Source organism: Sus scrofa, chromosome 4 (genome assembly GCF_054392235.1).
Source record: "Sus scrofa isolate SSC_HxYL_T2T_F1_AM1 chromosome 4, Sscrofa_HxYL_maternal_Yorkshire_Landrace_v2.0, whole genome shotgun sequence".
Taxonomy (NCBI): Eukaryota; Metazoa; Chordata; class Mammalia; order Artiodactyla; family Suidae; genus Sus; species Sus scrofa.
This window is the reverse complement of record NC_139386.1, coordinates 78316643-78338883: the sequence shown is the minus strand read 5'-3', so window position 1 is coordinate 78338883 and position 22241 is coordinate 78316643. Positions and strand designations below refer to the sequence as shown.

The 22241-nt window shown below is 39.2% G+C and overlaps 1 protein-coding gene across 4 annotated transcripts in view; it reads right to left on the bottom strand.

Moving 5' to 3' along the window:
• Positions 1-22241, bottom strand: part of TOX (thymocyte selection associated high mobility group box) — a 301744-nt gene that overhangs the window by 110835 nt on the left and 168668 nt on the right. For all 4 annotated transcript variants that reach the window (XM_021089342.2, XM_021089343.2, XM_085022318.1 and 1 more), the window contains one exon: positions 19604-19846. In XM_021089342.2, the coding sequence (XP_020945001.1) occupies positions 19604-19846 (243 nt within the window). The remainder of the gene's footprint in view (positions 1-19603; positions 19847-22241) is intronic.

The following is a 22241-nucleotide window of genomic DNA, read 5'->3' as shown; positions in this document are numbered from 1 at the left end:
AATTATTCAACCTGGAATGGGAAGGGTGCCAAGGTAAAAAATCCCTGATCTAGATAGTAAGCTAGATAATAATTTCTCTGTGAAAAATTATTTCCTTGGCAGCTATAATAGCTCTGGGCAAGGAGTAAGAACTCAGTATATGCTGAAAATAATAAACTAAAAATAAACTATAAAATAATAAACTAAAAATAAACAACAACAACAAAAAACAAAAAAACCCTTAAAGTTTCTGATACTCCCAGCTCATTAGTCATTCCCTTGAGAAAAAGATTGTGAAGATGACTCTAAAAACATGTCTCTGACTCATGAGTGACACACAGACTGATTGATTACATTAAGTTTCCATCACCTATTAGGAAAGATCCAGCCTTGTAAGGAGACGGAGTCAAGAAAGAAAACCAGAGTCGTGGAGTGCCATTCATGAGGGTCATGCTGCGCAGACTGTCACAGCAAATCCACTCTGTGGGCTGAACGTTTTCCACCATCTCTTCAAGACGTGCAAGACATATTTAATTTTTGAAAAATTATTACTTCATTAAGTGACCCAAAATGATTATTTTTGAAGTTTAATTACTAATCTATTGACACTATGAGTAAAATAAGAATGAAGTTATCTAAATCCATAAACAACTTCGAAGAGAATATCCAATTGATATCCCAACCTACACAGGAATGCATAGAGTCCAAATTTCATAAACAATTCTTTAAGACAAAAATCTATATGACAATTTCTCAAAGTTCAAACTGTTACCTATAGTTATAGAAGGTCATAACCAAGAAAGCCCTAGAATATATTTTGTGTTAAGGCCCAGATAAATTAAGAATTTTCCAGGTCTTTCAGGTACATTCTAGACATCTCTAATTACTTCAAAATGAGTATGAATTTTACTACACAATAAGCATTCTTTTCCTAACTAGATTCCTAGAGCCAAAAAAAGGGAAAGAAAAAGTTTCCAAACTCTTCTCTGATTTTCTCTATACATTTTGTAAATACTTACACAATTGTTTGCCAATCTATCAATTTCTTTCAACATGAAATTTTTATAATTATTTCTCAAAATCAGGGCATTAAAGGACTTTCTAAATGCCTCCTGGCCTCTTTAAGTCTCAGAAAGAAGTTATGTTTTCCAGTTTTCAAAGCTACTTGACTTGATATTTTTATCCTAATGTTCATACTTTCAAAGTATAAACCCAATCAACCATGTAACTTTCATTATGATATTATCTACACACCCCCAGGTTTTATCATTTTGAGGGACTCTAATCAGACCTCTTGGGGTGGGAAGAATTCTCTGTTACTCTTTTGGCCTTTCATTTTCCTCTCTGCTGGATTAGAGAATTCTGTAGCACCTAAGGCATTTGATTTGGGAACAATAGTTGTTCTTAGTTTAGGATTTTCCTAAATGAAGGAGCTATGTGAATGTCAATTAACAATGGGATAATTCATATGGCTTATACATCAGTCTTCCTGATATCTGTCATTTCTGTATGTTCTCTTGGAATTGTCCTAAGTTCTTTACAAACCTGAGGTTCCCAGGATTGAAGTTTAAAATGAAGGAGCCAGAGAGGAAGACAAGATAAAATACAATATATATATATATTTATTAAAATATAAATATGTATATATATTTTTCATTTTTTAGGGCTGCACCTGCGGCATGTGGAAGTTCCCAGGCTAAGGGTCAAATCAGAGCTATAGCTGCTGGCCTATACCGCAGCCACAGCAACATGGGATCCAAGCTGTGTCTGCGACCTACACCACAGCTCACGGCAATGCTGGATCCTTAACCCACTGAGCAAGGCCAGGGATCTGAGCCGCATCCTCATGGATCCTAGTCGGGTTTGTTTTCACTGAGCCATAACAGGAATGCCTAAAATATACTTTAATCATTATAAATGAGCACACTTACACAGTGAGTATGTATATATGTAATAAGTGTGTGTAGATATACACATACCAAACTCTTGCATCTGCTGCTATGGAATCCCCTCTACACTAAGATAGGAAGTATACGTGTTCCTAGAATCTTCTATTTCTTAAGGATGGCTTTAATCCACTAGATACAATACTGAGGGCCTGTGCCTTCACTGGACAAATGAGTGCCTCCTATGACAGCTCTTCTAGATGTGCAGGATGAAGCAGGATTAGACAGCCAAGAGTGAGGCAAATCATCAACTAGTTAAATAAACGGGATAATTCAGGGAGGGATAATTTGAGCATTTACTCATTTCCTACCATGTGAGCTTTGCAGCGCTGACTCATCTGATAAAACATGGCAATGTGATGAGAGGCCAGAGGAGGTGGCGTCGGGGGAGTGGGGGCAGTGCCAGTTTAGACCAGTGTTTCCAAGAGATGACACTGAGCTGAGAACTGAATGTGAAGGTCTGAGGCAAGAGCATCCCTAACAGCTTGAAGGTCACTGGGCGGGAGGTGGGTGACAGAAAACTAGTGTGACCGTAGCTCAGTTAGAGCCAGAACATTATACAGCAAAGTCAGGAATCTCAGACAGGGCCTCAGTACCATGTTGAGAAACATGGAAATGCTTCTTTTTTATCCTAGGTGCAGTGATGAGTCACTGAAGGCTGGCTGAGCTACTGTCTGCTACAAAAATCACCCTGACTCTTGTGTGGGGAATGTTTTATGGAGGGTCAAGAGTTGGGAGAGGAGGCCAGCTGGGATACCTTTCCTGTAACCCAAAGAGAAGACGGCACTGTGGACCATGGTGGAAGCAGCGAAGAAGGCAGCTAGGTGGGTAGATTCTAAACACATTCTGGAGGCAGTTCATAAACTGGATTGTTTAGAGTGAGAGGAAAAGATGAACAAGTTTTTAGGTTGAGCATCTGGGGTGGACAGTGATTCAATTCACACACATACTCAGTGCAACTCTCTCACTCCCAATGCATTTTCCCTGCTTCTCTTCATCAATAATCAATGTTTCTTGAGATCCTGCTCTAACTTGACCTCTATTAGGCAGCCTTCTTTGATTCCTCATGTCATTTCCTAACTCTGTGATAGTAAGTACCATGCTCTGAAATAATGGATGGCTTTTTAAGTACAAAACTTACTTGTTTTATCAGACACACGAGGGTAGGAACCGTTTCCACATAGTTTTTGCACCCTCACCATAAACATACTCCACCTCTCACAAATAGTTACTGAAGTCACTGGAACCTAAATTCCAGTGTCCTCAGAACTGTCCCAGTTTTAGGCCTAATCATTATTAGTTACATGCTTCACTCTCAAAACTGTGCTGGTTTGAATGATAAATTATAAGGGAATTCTACATAGAGAAGATGCCCAATATGGTCTAATCGTTCTAAGATGCACAGCCTATGTACAAGAATGCCACACCAAGAGGAAAAATAGGGGTTTCATTTTAGATTCTATCAGAATACAAAGGGAAGAATCTTCTGATAAAGAATCCAATCAAAAAGTAAGACACATGGTACTGCAGAAATTTAGGCTCTGTCTGCCTACAACTAGGAAATGGAATGCAGAATGATGACTTGCAAATATACAAAGAACTTTGTGTCTCAAATGTCTTGCTATTTTAGGTAAATATGCATTTTTGATATTGTAATGCTGTGATTTTTCATTAACATATACAATTGCAAAAGATGTAAGAAGAAAGGATTTCCAAATTGCACAGTATGTGCTAGGGTTGTTCTCACCTCTTTATTTTTAAACTAAGCAGAAATAGGAAGGGTTTGAAATGAAACTCCCTCATAATTGTCTTTAACATTTGTTCAAATATTCTTAAGGCATAGGACCCATAACCAGGTTTATTCCTTGTCAAAACATTTGTTTGCAATCTCGTGGACATAACTTTAATCACTTTCTCATCTCCCCATTTTATGCCTGAGTGACATCTTCTTCACAACCTGGACCAAGAGCCCTTTGGGCAAGATTCTTCTTTCCCAGGGAGAGTGTAATCCTGCATCCATGAAGGTGCCTATCCAATAAACCGTAATAAGGAGAATCTATGATTTTATGCATCATAAAGTTGTCATCGAGGTGCCTGAGGAAACCCTTTTGTGATCCACGATTCACAGTTATGTGCATTTGTCTCCCAGTAGATATCTGATAGCTTCTCATCAGTAGTATATTTTTCTCAACATTTTGATAGATTGCCCAGGGAGATTTAATTCCTAATTTCTTCTTTTCTGGCCTCTGCAGGAAGCTGTATATTGTAGTCATTTCTTTTCTGTTTACCTTGCCTGTGTTTGGGAGATAACTTCACCTTTTTTCATTTCACATCACGTGATCATAACAGAGTAATGTGAGAACACGTGAGCTGACGTTTCTCCCCTTCCTTGTGGTACAGTCCTTGACTGACATGAAGCATCCTGCAGATTTCATATGTGGATGTGATCCATCTACAGCCACAGCCATGTCACACAGCCCTTTCCCCTTTAACACCAAAGCTTTCGGCGACAAGTCAGATGAGAAGATTAACTCAAACTCTTGGACGTAACCATGCTTTAAAGCCTCAGAGCATCAGAAATCTATTACCTTTTTAATTCAAAAAGGACAAATTTTAAATGAATACAGATAAGAAAGCATTACTTTGCAAATCATGTCAGTAATATCCAGCATAAATATTTGGTTGTTTTAATAAATCCTGAGAATTAAGGAAATCCTAGTATTAGAGTATGTTTAAGAGAAATGGCATTCACCACCTGCTTGTAATTTACGTCTGAGAGAACCTATGATGAGTACCTTACTTGGATGATCTCATTCAATCCCCAAAACAAGAGGAACACACCCTACCAACTGTAATCTGTTTCTCCAGTGGGGAACCAGCTGAAGTCCTATGCCAGGTCCTCCACTAGGGAAGGGCCTATTTTCGTAATCACTGCATAATGGGACTTTGAACTTAATGATGTCCTATTTGGGATTCTCAGCCCTCAGACATCCCCGATTTCAATATTCTTATCATTGTACCAATGAAATGCAACAGCATTCTAACTATATCTTTTAAATAGTATAAAAAAAGAATGTGTGTACAATACATTGCCACACAGTATTTAAAAGAAAGACATAGCTCTTTGTTATACCATGTTTAAGGGGCTGTTTTTCCAGGGCTTATGCTATCTAACAGTGAGATGTCCTTTTATTGTGCACCAATGATTTCAAATAGGCAAGGATGACACATCCCTTCCTCACTGCCATGGAGACTGGTTGTACGATGCATACAAGCACTTAGTCCACTTAACTGCCCTCGGAGACCCATCCTAGACCAGATCAGATCCTTCTTGGGAAACCCTGTGCAGGCAGTTGCGCACCTGTGTGAACTCAGATTGTGAATTACTAGGAGGATCTCATTATGTGCTGACATGTTCAAACATACCAGCTTCTCCTCTGAGATAACTATGTGTGACCTTCGCACGAAGAGTGAACTCCCACCCAGTTTCTGGCCCCATGAGGGGTGTCCAAGGCACTGCTATCAGGGGCTGGGATGTACCTTAGCCTGGGGGAGAAGAAGGAGGCTGCTGACACTTGGGGCTTTGAAATCCACCATCCTTAATGGATGAGCATTCTTGCCCACGCCCTGGGGTCTATCAGGGAGGGGCTCTAGGTCATGGGGGGATCCGAGCACACTATTCCTTTGGGACTTGGCTTTTCAAGACACTTTTGTGACCCTGGCACACTGATGTATCATTACTGACCAGGAATGAAGAAAACCTGCTTGCAGTTTATTTGCAATTCACTATTTTTTTGGCTTTTATCAATTCTCTGTCATGTAGAATATTCAGATTTTTATGAAGAGACGAATTGATACGAACATATCAGGAAAAGTAGCAAGCATTTAATAAAGAGAAGGAAACATTTCTAGCTAATTTCGGGTCTGCTATTGTTGGCAAGCTGCCCAGAATTTTTCCTCCTTTTATTTATAAAATAATTTAAATATCTTTGTACTTTTAAAAGTAAATTTTGTATACTAACGAATGGAAAATAAAGAATATCTTGAGTTGCCTGATAATGGATTTCTTACAAATGGCAGATCACATGGCAGAGCCACCTAAGTCCTTGTCTGTTAACATAGCCTGCTGACCCCAAGGAGGTAACCCCATCTTACTTGCAGAGGAGTTAATAATTCAAATTTTTGAATTTTTGGCAAATAACTAACATTTTTCATTAGCTGGAATGCTAATTTATTCAACATAATGACCAGAGACTGTATTTTAACTGTTAAATTCTAGAAATGTTAACCTCGTATCTCACTTAATCCCTACAACCACCTGGTGATATAAATATTACTATCATATCATTTTCCCCCTTTTACAGTGAAGGAAACTGAGAGCCAGAGAGATCCAGTGATTTGTCAAAGTCACCAGCTAGAATTCCAAGCCCCCCCTTTCTTTTCATTGGATTATCTGTGTTTTCCTTTTATTCTCTCATTATAATTTCCAACAATGTAAACAGAAATGAGTTTATTTTGCTAAAACAAAAAGAGGATGGAATTGGGAATGTTGTCCGGGCCGGCATGTGCAGCGATGGCACCAAGTCCCCCAGGAACCTCCCTGGGGAGACGGAGTGGATGGGAGGCTCTGTTAAGGCTCTCAGTGCAGAGCCCCCAAGCCCTCACCCAGTGGAGGTGGAGGGCACAGCCCCTGACTCACTCAGCCCGCTTGCTTCACCACCTTCCGGCTGCCAGCTGTATAACTTTGCCTGTGTCCTCGTCCCTCCCGGGCAAGGTAAGGGTCACACTGCCTGTCCCAGGGTGGCTGTGGAGACTAAGGAGGATGCTGTAAACCACTGTGCTCAGGACTGGCAAGTGCAGGTGTCTGATAAATGTCAGCACAGCAGTTCTTAGAAGGACCCCCATACGATGGACACTAGTAAACTTTATAGAAGAGGAGCGACAGGCAGTATGAGGAAAACCCACAGGAACAGCTGTGGGCTTCGGAGCAGTGGATGGTAAACAGCTGGCAGGAAGCATGTTGCCTGCCTGGTTCCCCCGAGGGCTTCAGGTGCTGGACCCATTCAACCCTCACCACCAAGGACAGTGAGGCAAGTGAACTCATCTGCCCACAGTCCCCACAGTCACAGGGAGCAAGTGAGCAGCCAGGCAGGTGTCAAGTCCAGGCTGCCTCACCAGCCAGCATACCCACCACCCACACTGCTTCTCAAGACCCCACCGAGGCCACTGGTCGGTTTCTGCAGGTGATCACTCCCTGGGTGATTTAAAGCATGTACCATATCTGAAAATTTGAACTTACAGGGTCTTCCATTTTCCACATGTTTCATACAGGTAACCCTAACCTCTCCAGGTGAACTGTCAGCTTCTGGATCCTAACATTTATTACACATGATGCCTAATAAGTCTGAGGCACAGTGAAGATACTCCCAAAACGTGTGAAGAGTAGGGTGAAATGCTAGCACAAGGCACAGTTGCAGAGAACCCAGTGTCTGCTGTTTGCAGGGGAAACACAGGCTAAGCCTCACGGGCTGGTATAATTAGAAATGAGGCTGCTTTGGGGAAAGCAAGGACCACCAGAGAAACAAGAACACCCTGGTAACGCGGTGGTTGTTCACCAAAGGTCCCAACCTGCATCTGCCTGGTGGGGGAATGGCCGTGGCCATCACTGGTACCCTCAGGATGGGATAAGAGTACCAGACACACAACCAACAAACAAACGTGCAACTGCATACGTTTGTGTAGAGATGAGAGAGACATATATAGAGATGCAAACAGCTTCTTTCTTTGTGAATATGGTTACTCGGTTGAGCCTGACTCATCTCCTTGTCCTGTTAATTGTTCAAGCTCTATAAGAAATGTGCACCCCACAACAGTGCTTTAGAAGGCTAATAGCTTTGTCTTTTGATAGTCTCAATCATATAATGTTTTTAGCAATAACTTTTAGGAATCTTCCGTCTTCATTAAAGCAAGACTTGGTTTTTCATCCAGATCGTTTTCGAGTTTCATAATGTATGAAGAATGGCTGTGTCTCCATTTGGTAAGCCATTATTTATGTCTGCTGGTTAGCAAAAAATGTGATTAATTATGCATTGCATATAAAGATATGAAAAATGTTAACAGTGTAATGTGAGTTTTGGGGCTTGAATAATATTTTATTAAAGACCATCAAAATTTCGATTAAAAACAAAAATTCCTCAAAGATTAAAGAATATACCTTTCTTTTCTTTTTTTTTTTTTTCTTGAGAATATACCCTTCAAGTGTAACAAATTTTGAGAAAGTTTGTTGTCTTTCTGGAATTACAAAAGGAGTTTAATCCTGTTTCTGTCAGATAGTACTTAGATTTCCCTAGGGAATTAGTACACTCCATTAAATTCAGAGAAGTTCAGCTATCAATTTTGTTATTATATATCTATCAAAATGCTAAATATATTTATTAGGTGAAGAAAGAAGACCTGTTCTCTGGACGATTATGGTGTCTGTGATATTTTAAATGATCCAGAAAAGGAAACTTGAATCTAAATTTTAACGACTGTCTCAAATGGCCAGAGACCCTGCAGTACTTCATACCTTTTCTCCAATGGAGTGTGTGTTGCTTCTGGCAGAGAAACAAATATGAATGACTAATATAAAAAGACAAATATTATGTTCCTGTAGGTATTGCCTGTCCACATAAGAGAACTCAGAACTTTGAAACTGGAAAAAAACTGAAATGGAAAAAAAAACAAAACCTGCTCTCAAAATGTTCCCATATGTTCTAGATAAGAACAGTTAATGAATAATGAAGGAAGCGGTACCTTGAAGTGAGACTGGTTCATTGTTCTGAAAAGCATTTTAGACTAATTCTTCAATGACTCCATGGCTAAATGGATTTATAACGCAACATTTTAATGTTAATAATCTACTCGTCCAAATCAAGCAAACAGCAAGTCAAAGACTGAATCTTTCTAAGATTAAAAAAAAAGTTAACACATGTCATTATGGGCTAATCTTTAACAGACATTAATTCTCTATACATTGCTCCTTCTGTCCCCAAGATTTTAGGGGATTAGGCAGAAATATGTTCCTTTAGATGTCTTATAATTTTACTGATAATTTTTTTCCACAAAAATAGGTCTACTCAGAAAGTAAAACTATTCATCTAAAAAAGATCAACTAGGGAGTTCCCACTGTGGCTCAGTGGTAATGAATCTGACTAGTATCCAGGAGGACATAGGTTCAATCCCTGGCCTCACTCAGTGGGTTAAGGATCCAGTGTTGCTGTGAGCTGTGGTGTAGGTCGCAGATGCAGCACAGATCCCATGATGTTGTAGCTGTGGTGTAGGCCAGCAGATACAGCTCCCGATTTGACCCTGAGCCTAGGAACTTCCACATGCCGTGGGTGTGCCCCTAAAAAGACAAAAAAAAAAAAAAAAAAAAAACCTATATATTTAATTGTCAAATATATTACTTTAATTGTGGTATGAGTTAGGAATAATTAGTAGTAAGTTGATGAAGTGTTAAGACTACAAAATGGATATAAGTTTAGGGCTCAAATTCATTTAGCTCAATTGAAAGTGTTAAAGTAGACTTGACTCCACAACACATGATATTATACTTTTTGAAAACCGGAATATTTGTATTATTTTTAGAAGATTATACAACTTAGAAGTGTTGGCAAAAAAAAAAAAGCAACAATGATCCTGTACCTGTCTGGGGATAGCATTAAGGGTTCCAGTGGAAACACACAAGTTTACTCACTGGATCAGAAATAGTTATCAAGGTCCTATTCTGTGTCAGGCACTACTTATAATACTGTTATCAATGATTTCCACATAGAAGTCTTGACAATGGAACCAAATAAGGCCTCAAGGTGTCTAGGTCCTCTTTTCTGTACAGAGCTCACCAGGCAGAGCGTGAGGGAGCAAACTTTTCCTTCCCACGGTTGGGGGTGGGGGTGGGGAATGTCCAGGGTGTTAAGTGAAGGGCTGGGGAAGGAAAGAGGGAGTCAGAAGGACACGTGTACAGTGCTTAGCTCAGGGCCCGATTTACAGTCAAGACTTGATGGATGAAGTGTTGTCATCGCTATTTAGGGGACAGGGTGAGGATAGAGCACTTCCTGGACCCACAATGAGGAGGAGACACAGACAATGTGCATGGAGTTGGAGAAGGGGCAGCAGGAAGACCACACGCAGGAAGCACACGTCCCACGGAGCTTTGCTTCGGGAACTTGATCTCTCTCCTGAACCACTTTCTGTTCTCATCTGCTGTTTGTTCTTCCCCCTCCACCTTCCATGCAAACTTCCTCTCAACACTTTAGGAAACATTTTATTAACAATTCGAGGGTACAGCTAGTGACCAAAACCTCATTGCCAGGGCCTGGGGAGTCTTACTTATGGGCCTACTTAGAAGCTGTTTGTCCAAGGACAATTAGGAGCACATAACTACATTTTTCTTCTCTCCTTGTTTGCCAAGGGCTATTTAAATAATGGATACCCAGCCAGAAAAAAAAAGATGCCTTGACGAGTAACATGATGATGTCCTTCCCAGATGTTTGCCTTTAGGATGAGAAATGAGCTACACAGAAACAAGGTGGGGAATTGCTGGCTAGATACCAATACAGTGAGGGACACACGTTGTGGGAGTGATCGATGGGTCAAAAATTAAATATGTCAGCAATCAATGATGCTATTAAAGAGCCTATCATAAAACGTCCATGTTGGGTCGAGAAGTATTTTTGAGAAATTCAGAAATTTATCTGCAACCTCAGACTCTGTATGGAGCTCTGCCTCCCATTGTGGTCAGCATTCCTCCAAATCGCAAATTAAAAAAAGAAGTTCATTTGATTTAAAAGTTGAGAATATGACCTTTGAAGAAAGGTTAACGGAGTTGGGGTTATTTGGGCCAGGTAAAACACAACTGTAGAACCAACTTAATAAATGCCAAATACTTAAAATCAACTGTTCTTCAAGCATTCAGATGTCTGAGGCAGAAAAAGCAGAATGAAACTACAGTAAGATATTTTAGTTTAACTTTAATAAGGAACTTCCTGGAAGGAATCTAAATCTCTTATTCAATTTGACTTAATGTTACAAGGTTAATTAAACACAAACAGACTACCAAGGAAAGCTGTGGAATCATGGCTCTTAGATAGAAAAGCACATATCTTAAATGGTTTAGGTTTACTTCTGTCTGGAATTGAGAGACTGGAATGAATAGCTCCCCAAGTTTGCTTACGGTATGTTATATAACTGGTCTTCTGGCTTTTTACCTTCTTCTGTGCGTGGGTGAGGCACTCATCCACATTAGCTCTAGGGCTGAAGAAGAAGCACAGCAAGCCCTATATACAAAGTGAATCTTGAGTTTTCGTACTTGGCACAAGAAAGGAAAAGTGTTATTTTAAAATTGGCTCCTTTCCTGAACACTATTAGGGAGGAACGCTAGTTTGGAACAATATTTTATTATAGCACTAAAAGATAGTCCCAAATCATTAGCATACTGAGTCTATTGAACTACTTATCAATACCACATTCAAAGTAGTCTGTTTTGAGCAAAGAAAGGGCTTAAGTAGAGCTTAACAACTAACCACAAACGACACTTATCTTTAGCCTTATTAGGAATCTGACATTAAAAAAAAAAAAAAAAAAAAAAAAAACCAAACCACACACTTTTATTATATATGGTTAAAAAAAAAGAACAAAAACCAGCCTATTTTTTCACAGTTTTACAGTGGTTTATTACACTGTTCTCATGTGCTGCAATATTCAAAAAAGGATAATTTGTGAAAAAATGGCTGTAATTACTAAATATTTGATGAATTGTGGCATAATGCTAAATAATTATTCATCTTTTTACTTCTGTCAAAGTCAGCAAAATCATTTCTTTTTATTGCTTTTTCCCTCTATTTTTAAAAGAAAGAAACAAACCAGAGTGACATCCATTCCATTTTAGACGAATGCTTCTATTATTTCACATCTAAGTGGGGCTGATATCACTAGCTCCTTCGTGTCCTGAAAGATGCTTAGCTCTAGTCCACTGTTACATACTTTATGCGTTACATGAAATAAAATATCTCCAGATTTTGAAAATATTTATTTTAAAAATAGCAATCAAATTGTCTGTAATCACATTTTCTGCTTGGCTTTGAAAGCTACATTATTCAATATGCCAGTGGTCCTTTCCATAATGGCGGCATATTAGCAATTCATGCTGCTCTAATACATCTGGCTGCCTTGATGGACGGCACTCCCTCCAGACCCAGAGGAACACTCCTGCTTCAGCTCCCTGCGTCCTGTACTGTACCTACTGAGGTGATAGCTGTCACAACAATTGTACAGTGGCCTTTGAATGCAAAGTGTGCCATGACTGAAAGCGTCAAATGACAATAAATCTGAGTATATACATTATGCTTGCTTTTGTTGCCTGGAAAAAAATAAGGCGTTTGGGATATAAACCCCCCAATTTTATTGCCTTTTAACATCTTTTTCCATTTTAAACTCCAGAACCGAAAATCTGATGCATTCAAAGAAAGTGAAATCTTCTTTGTTGCTTTTTTCACTGTAAATTTTCTATAATGTATCATTAGGAACCACACTCGACAAAAAGCCCAGGTTCTAAATGAATCCTTTCTGCGAGGCCATTCTCAAACTTAGCACGGTTTTCCTTTGTATGAAAGAGCTTCTGTTGCCTGCACAAAGAACAAGCAATCGCCACATATCGCTGGGCAGCGAGCCTTGGATGACTTTATACAAAGTTGCATTTTGCCTTCCACCCATCCATGGAGAAACCCAGCAGTGAGTGTGCCAGGCTGGAGAGAAAAAGGAGAGGCTCTTGATTCCAGTTTGTAGGAATCAAAGGATTTTTATTAAACCATGAATACTTAATACTAACATTTTCTTATTCTACCTTTCTCCCAAATTAGCTCTGTAGTTTCTTTTTAACAACATGAAAACAACATCACTTTCTTCTTAACGGTAGAATAATATTTTCCACTTAAAAGAAATGTTCTGTTCAATAGGTTCAAATACCTTAACAGATTAGGCTTTGGGGCAGGAGGACAGGTAGAACACTGAGAAAGCCCAAGTGATGGTGGGGAAAATGACTAAGTAACTAAAGTGACGAGTTGAATGAGTTGTGACTCTGGATCACAGTTGTGTGGTCGACAGAGAATGAATCATAGGAAAATGCCAGCCCTGGAAAGGATCTCAGAGATCAACCAGTCTTGTGGTTTTCCATTTTCTTGGGCATAATCCTATGTTCAACGGAACTTTTACAAGAAATGTGGACATGTGAGATGAATAAGAGCAATGCAGCTCTAGCTGATTCCTGGCTTCTCTAGCCTGACCCCGCCAGTTATAGACTGGGTACAGTGACCTGCACTCGGTTCACAAGCTTATCCCAGGCAGGGCCTGGCGTTCCAGGCTCTCATTCCAGTGCTCCTCCAACCAGATTCCACTCTTGGAAAAGCACAAGCTGGTCAATTACCCACTATCAAAATAACTCAAGGGAATTTTGAGAAAAATGGAACTCTTGCATATTGGGTCATGAATGGCTGTTTAACTTGGACCTAGAGAATCAGAACTGGTTGGCACTTGTTTGACAGTATATACTAATAGAAATTCTACCCTGGTTTATAGCCTGGCCTTGAAAAATAGGGACTGTAAGAAAATGGAATCTTTTTTCAAGTGCCAGAAATCTAACTTTTTGCAGGAGTCCCGACTGACTACTAACACATAAAATGGCACAGGCAAGAATGTACAAAAAGGAAGTGGTGGGAAAGTTGGGAAGGAAAAATATATTACCCTATGTATGCTTTACCCTCTATATGTTTATGGCAAGTTTCAGAGGGCAATCTAGATATTCTATCCTGGTGACCTTTTCATCAGAAAAGGATTTTCACTGAATATATCTAGCACCTACTGTGTGACAGGCACTGCCTTACAGATATTACCTACTTTAATGTCTGAATATTATGGGATTAAACATCCTATTATATCCAATTATATAGGTGAGGAAATTGAGGCACAGAAAGGTTATGTACATTGCTCACTGTCACACAGCTGGCATGTGACAGTGCCAGGTTTAAATCCTGAGGCATCTGCAGCCCAAAGATGTCAGTTTTAATCATAATGATTATAATGACACTCAGTAGAAGTTAAAGGCTTCTCTGGTGAGTAGTAGGGCTGCTGTCTTTTTTTTTTTTTTTTTTTTTTTTTGGACAGATGTGAAGAAGATTAGGATTTAAGTATAAATAACTCTTTTGGAAAATCTCTCTTACGCATTTTAACTTCTCCGAAACAGTCATACAAGCTGGCTTTTCATATTTTATTTTATTTTATTATTATTATTTTTTTTTTGTCTTTTTGCTATTTCTTGGGCCGCTCCTGCGGGATATGGAGGTTCCCAGGCTAGGGGTCTAATCGGAGCTGTAGCCACCAGCCTACGCCAGAGCCACAGCAATGCGGGATCCAAGCTGCGTCTGCAACCTACACCACAGCTCACGGCAACGCCGGATCGTTAACCCACTGAGCAAGGGCAGGGACCGAACCCACAACCTCATGGTTCCTAGTCGGATTCGTTAACCACTGCGCCACGACGGGAACCCCAGGCTTTTCATATTTTATTCAACAAACTTATATAATAATGTTTTCCATGTGCCAACCAATGGTCTAAGCAAATCTTAAATATTTATTTCACTCCATGAGGAAAGGATGATCAATATCCTTGTCTTTCAGATAAGGAAGCTGGCGTACTCACTGGCTGAGCCACTGAGCAAGTCCCTTAACTACCTTAAACATCCACTTTTTATTTGTAAAACTGGGATAATAACACTTATTTGGACACTGATTTCTATTTATGGACTACATTTTTTACATGTGACATATTATACGTTTGTTGGAAATACGTATCATCAGTGAAAACTGTATCACATATGTTGACAGCAGGGATAAGAAACAGGCAGATACAAGAAAATTTAAATTTAAAATAGATTTTCAGATAAGATTATATATTGTATAAACAGCAACATACATAACATAATAATGCATATATGTTAAATATTATAATAACTTCTGAAATATACACAATATCTAAATTATAACTAGAATATTTCCACCTCTTTGATCCATTCAAATTCTAAAATTTTCATCATGCGAAAACACTAACACAAAGATTTGAGCACCATACTAACAGCAAAAGACTCAGCTTTAATAACACTGAAGAGCTTTTGGAAAATAAAAGTGAAGATAGTTGATCCTATACATAAATCTACCTAGGGCGGCTTATACTCACAAGATTTTATAATTTACAGCAAGAATATTATTTAGAATCCACATTGCTACCTTTTAGTTGTTCCTAATCTGTAGGTGACCTTGAAAGAAGAGATCAGAAAGAGCCCTATAATTTCTTGGTGGGCAGCTTTCACATCCCGCTTTCTGTAGCCATTATTTCCTCCTCTGTATAAGCACTGATGATCTAAATTGTGTACTATTTAAAAATACACATCAGCAATTGGCAAACCAATCAATAGTTTGGTTGCTACATTTTGCAATTACATCTGACAAGGGCAAAGTTACTAGGAAGGGGTTTTAGTCAGTTTTTACAAAGAAGCACGAAAAGAATATCTTATACTCCTGAAATTCCTTTCAAGGAAAATAATCCACAGTGCTTTTTAAATGTAAAATATGGCAATATGAAGGTTTGTTCATCTTTAGATTCATTTATTTGGGAATGATGTGCAAACAGCTTTGCAGTCCGTCTTTCTTTTCTCTGTCACCACTCTGTGTGTCTCAACACTCCTTGCCTGAGTCATGACAACAGGTTCCTCAGATTTGCCACAACTCTAATTTCTTGCTGCCGTTATCCATCCAGAGAGATGCTGGAAAGATGTACCTATGACACTGCTTTCATAATGCTTTTGCCTTGACTGAAAACAGTCATTTTTTTTTTTAGAATCCATCATATCAGGCCCATAATCCTCAGATTTTTTTTCTTTTTAGGGCTGCACCTGCGACTTATGGAAGTTCCCAGGCTAGGGGTGGAATCAGAGCTGCAGCTGCAGGTCTACGCCATAGTCACCGGATCTGAGCTGCATCTGTGACCTGCTACCACTGCAGCTTTTGGCATTGCTGGACCCTTAACCCACTGAGCAAGGCCAGGGATCAAACCCTCGTCCTCCCAGATACTATGTTGGGTTTTTAACCTTCTGAGCCATAATGGGAACTCCCTTAGATTGGTTTTGAAGCCTCTGGTCAAATCTCCCAACTTAAAATATCCAGACTGCTTTTCAAATGCCATGTATCCTAAAGGCCTCTTCTTTTCTCTGTCTCAATTGAAATTATCTTTCAAGGCCTGACCGCCCTCCTACCTTTCCCACTAAGTTTTATAAACTACCCAAACTAGATTACTGTAATCATCTCCTCCTACCAGGAATTTCTTTTAGTTTAAAAAAATTATTTATTTATTTATTTATTTGCTTTTTAGGGCCGCACTGGTGGCACATGAAAGTTCCCAGGCTAGGGGTTGAGTCGAAACTGCAGCTGCCAGCCTGCACCACAGCTCATAGCAACACTGGATCCTTCACCCACTGAGCAAGGCCAGGGATTGAACCTGCATCCTCATGGATACCAGTTGGGTTTGTTACCACTGAACTGAAAGGGAAACTCCCAACCAGGAATTCCTACTGGGTTTACAGCCAGTAAAACTGAGTTTAATCCTTCCCTGGGTCTCTAGCTCATTCATATTTTCACTCAAACAGTTTCACTCAAACTATTTATGGTTTTTTTTCCTGTCGTTTACAAGCTCCTGAAGAACAGTGATCATATCTTACCAATAATTTGAGGACTTTCAAACATTTAGAGAATGGTAAGCATTTAAAATGTATGCACCAATGAGTGGCATTCTAAATACATGATAGCTCAACATAAGAATTGGGGAGGCCCTTAGTTTTCTAAAGAAATTAGTAGATTCCAATAAAGTTGGCCTTTCCAATTTTATTAGATTTCTATTGCAACTTTGCAGTATATCAAACTTTGGCTCCTGAAATCCAGTAAGAGATCCAAGCCTTGAAACCTAATTCTTAAAACAAATTTCATCTCCAAACATATTTTCTCCAAGATCATGCTGGCTTAAAAAATGGGTTTAGTATAGATTTAATGTTAAATCAACGTAATTAACTGGACCTTGCTGTCCAGGATAGTGGCCACTAAGTACATGTGGCTACCTTAGATGTAGAGTAATTAAAATGTAATAAAAATGTGTCCTTCAGTCACACTAGCCACATTTAAAGTGTTCAATAGCCAATGACTATTGCTATCGGAAAGCATGGATAATAGAAAAGCCATCATTACAGACAGTTCTATTGGACAGTGCTGAAGTTTATCCAAAGTCTCACCAAAACTTAACTTGTTGGAGCAGCTCTTTACTTACAGCATAAAATGCAAGGACCAATACTGTGAGCATGCAAAGTAGAAGTCTGCCTCAGAATATGGTTTGGAAGTACTGGAAATTTTTACCATCCTATGAAATACCCATATAGACTGCTGACAACTAGAATGGTAAATTAGAACTTCCCTCACTTAGCTTAGGCCGAACAACGCCCCTCCGCCTTGTAAAGTGTTAAAAGTTCCAAGAGAAATATCATGTGGATGGGAAAATACCGAGGTCTAGTTCTTGACATTCGGATGGGTGGAAAGAACATGAAGAACTAAGATGAGCAGAAGCTCCTGACGAGGAAAGAGGGAAGCAAAGCAGAGGAAGAGCCTAGAACGTGGTGTGTTTCTTGGCTGGGACAAAGTCTGGTCCTGACCATGTCATCTGGAGATGGAGGGACTAGCAAGGAGGGCAAAACCGGGAAATGGCAGATACAAGTATACTGAGGTTGTACAAGCGTCTCTTAAAGAATGAACAGTGAATTGAAAAGGTCCTAAGAATGCTAAGAAGGCAAATTATATAAAAGAAAAAGGGGTTTGAGTCTAAAACTATATAACTGAGTATCTCATTATCCCTCGTATGGCCCAACTTTATTCGCACATGAGGGAGAAGCATGGAACACAAAACTGGTACCTTACACACTGTGTCTTCCTCTCCTTCCAGTGAAGACAGGAGCCTCTAAAGCATGACCTGAACACCTTACTGGCTCATGAACTGGGTCTGAAGGCTTAGCCCCAAAGAGGAATAACAGGCATGTGATTTTTTTAAGGTATACTTTGAAGTACAACATTTTCAGACAGGCATTTAGTATGTTTTCTAAAAAATCCATTTTCAATTTTACAAAGTCATGGTTAATACTCTCAGGGTAGCTCTACAGGAAGAATATAATCTAAAACTGGGGCATCAGTGCCATTTTTTTGTTACTGCTTGTGCTGCAAACAAGTCCTCCGTTCTTGGCCACCAACTAGCTGCCAGTTCTGAGGAGAATTCTATACCTTCCCATGGCCCTTGGCATTAGGCTCTGGGCTTCATTCCCCCCAAACTACTGTGGGTTTGCTTTCCATAAAGAGGGGGGACATCAACATAAAGCTCATGATTAACAGAAAAACCAAGTTAGAGATACATCCCCGTATGATTTAGATAAGTGAGAATATGAAGCGCTTTCCTATCAGAAATGATGTAATATGCGCAAGTTAGTCAAATTGTTCATTGTGAACATGGCAGCACTGTTCAGCAACTTACAAAAATGACTATAGAAATGGCTGGACTGCTGGAATGACTGAACAACAGAAACCAAAGAGTGCTCACTAGAAGTCCCTGTTAAACTGAGAGTTTCCTGACATGGTAGAAAGCTCTGCCCTTGGCCATATACTACTGAAAACACTTTCCACTCCTTGAGAAAATAGAGAAATTAAGTTTTTAGATGACATAAAAATCAGAATGAAAGATTTTATGATGTACTTCTCAATCATGGGGTGCTTGCTAAGAATACAAACCCTTGGGAGTTCCCGTCGTGGCTCAGCAGAAATGAACCCGACTAGCATCCATGAGGACGCAAGTTCAATTCTTGGCCTCATTCAGTGGGTTAAGGATCCGGCATTGCTGTGAGCTGTGGTGTAGGTTGCAGATGTGGCTCAGATTTGGCGTTACTGTGGCAGCGGCTGTGGCTGTGGCTGGCGACTATAGCTTTGATTTGACCGCCAGCCTGGGAACCTCCATATGTTGCTGGTGCAGCCCTAAAAAAAAAAAAAAAAAAAAAAAAAAAAAGAATACAGACCCTTGGACTTTCTAGGTAAGGGCTGAGAATTTAATTTTTGCTAGTTTTCTGGGTGATATGCATTCTCACTAAATTGAGTGTTGAACATTAGAAGATTCAAAGTGACAACAAAGTTCAAGAGCTAGAAACACCTTGGAGATAAATTTTGATTACTCAAATTATACCTTCAAAGTAAAGATGAAAATAGAGGAGAAACCACCTTCATAGCAGTGCCTGTTCAGAAGATGTGGTGTTCTTGCTTGTGGTGAGGAATCCTGCAGTAGCTGAGACATGGCACTTTCTATGATAACTTCACCTAAAATCTTGTAAAAGTTTGACTATATGACCAGACTTTCAGTGTCAAAAAGTATTTAGTACTCTGCGTTATAAATATGTGTGAACTTATTCTGGTTTCAGAAAGCCGTGTTATGACAATTGAAAGCTTTTGGTATGAGTTGAGACCTTGCCCGTGCTGTGTCCCCGTGCCCCACCACAAATCCGTAAGCAGACTCTTACCACAGAAATGGGGTTGGGAAGCAGTGCTCCGTCCTGTCCCAGCATATTGGAGACGGTGATTTCAGGTAGGTCCATGTTTTGTGGATGAAACGGTAGCAGGCCATTATGGTTCATTGGGTGACACAGAGAGTGGTAACCAGGTTCGACCTCATTCAGGTGCACCAGCGAGTGGTCGGGGAGGGAAGGAGGAGTGATAGGTGGAATGTTAAAGTCTTCGCTTTCCAGGCTTGGGCCAGGATAGGACTGAAAAGACAACGGTGATATTGTTGCAAATTATCATCCCCTTCTTTTCATCATCGTGAATAAACACACGTGACCCCTTCAGATATTATTACAAGCAGCATTATGGATTTGGCAAAGACATTTCAAACACTCAGATTATCCTGCTGCAATTTCTCTATTATGCATGGAAGAAAATTGCCCCAAGGCACAGCCACTTCTCATGTAAAGAGTGCTTCCATTAGACAGTTTTATTTTTCCAAGAAACTGAACTCAAACAGATTTCAGAGGTCCCATTAAAATTTTCCGGAGTTTTAATCTAGCTGAAAACATTTTTCATGGGAATTGTGGGGAAGGAAAGCCAATTTATAAAATTAATGTTTGATCAAACATGTTTCATAGGGCTTCCTACTACTCAGATCATGAGATGTAATAAGACGAATTCTAGAAGTTCTGTGGCAACTGTTTTTGAGTTTTAAAGAGTTACATGCTCAAAGCTGACCAAAGAAAAATACTTAGTAAAACAGTAACTTAAGCATTGTTACCTAAGTGTGGTAGTATAGAAAGTTTGATATACCAAGATAATTCCATTATAAGCTCTTTTTATAACAAAGATTATGCCATCAAAATAAAAATGAAGATGCCCTTCTTGATTTCTGACTATTTGCATTTATTTGATTTTCCTCTAAAAGGTGATAAATAATATTACAAACAATTAAAATCAGTTTGGCCAATTTTGAAAGATAAAACAACACTAGTATCTTCATTATACTAATTTAGGAACAAAAGCCAATTGGTAAAATAAATAACATATGTGGGGCTTTTTCTTTTAGAAAGCAGCTTTTAGATAAGGCATCAAGGGAGGGAGCCAAGAAGGAAAGAAAGATTCTATGAGGACATGCCTGCTAAAAAATGGAATGTGGTAAACAATGGAGATAGAAGGATGAACCAAATAATAAAATACTGTTACCATTTCACATCAAAACACAGTCATATTTTGTAGTTTTCAGAGCACAGGTGTCATAATATGAAGGAAACAAATTCGGTCCAGATAATTCTTGCAAGCCTATCTTTCAAAGTAAGTGAGTCTTCCTAGTGTGTGAGCGTGTGAGTAACAAGGACTCGCTTGTCTGACAGTAGCGCGCCTGCTGGAGTGTGCAAGATTTGAAATGAGCAGCCAGAGGGTAGGAGCCAAAGAAAGTAGTGTAAGGCACTCATGGGGTGTTCAGCCAATAAGCTTCATGCTTCTGCTTCCAAGTGCCTGGGGTTATTTTTTCCAGATGGCGTCTATTTGTCTAACAGAAAATCTTCAAGTTGCACTTGCTAAGTGTTGTACAAGTTTTGATATATTTGTTTAGGTTTTGTCAGAAGACATGATTAAATGAAGAGCTACTTGGAACATCTGGCATTGAGACCTGGTCATGTAGAGGCACATGTGGGTTACAGACTGGGGATGCATGAAGAAGAGATTTGATAATTTTCCTTAAATATCTGCAGATAATTTTCCTTAAACATCTGAGGTTCTGCTAAAAGAAAAAAAAAATCACTAGCACTAAAAGTTGTCATCACTTACCAAATTTTCCTATTTATAGTATTTATCTCTTGTTTAAAAAATACATTAGTGCTCTGTGTCACAACTGCAAGTTTGATTAAATTCTCACTTGCCCGGGTACATTTTAGACCTTGAATCTGTAGATCTAAACCATCAGGCCCTGGTACAAGTATTCATATAAGAAGAAGCATAAAAAATGCAAAATGGGGAGTTGGGAGAGAGAAGCAGCATGTTTATTGATGCTGATTTCATACAAAGTGCTATATGGAGTCCTTTGACTATGCTGTCTTCATTTCATCCCAACAATAATCCTTTGTGGAGCTATTATTACCCTGTTTTCCTAAAGAGAAAATTGAGAGGCTGAGGTTAAATAACTTTCACTCAGCAGGTAAGCAATCAACTCAATACATCTGAGGGATGGATATATGAAGGAGGAAGACATTTTTATTGCTGATACTTCCATGAGTAGTCTAACTGCTATTATTTTATTAGGTTGAATGATACAAAGGTGCCAATCTTCAACTGTTTTTCATCAACAAAATTTCTTTCATAATTTAAGAATTAGTATTAGCATTAGTATCAGATTTTTCCTTATCCCAAATTCCATCCCATCCCATTAAAATCAAATATTTACTCTAAAAGAACACAAGTATTCATAATTTGTCATTTTGTCAACATTTCAAGGGCTGAACTTGTTGATACAAATCTTTTAAGAAGTTAATTGATGTCTGTTTGAAACTTTCCTGAGTAAGGTACAATTAATGCCAGCCATAAAGGAAAAAGATGTTTTTAATTTTATGAATGCCATTAAACCTCTAAAAGTACTCAGGGATATTCTACCTAAGGTATACTGAAACTTTACATTCT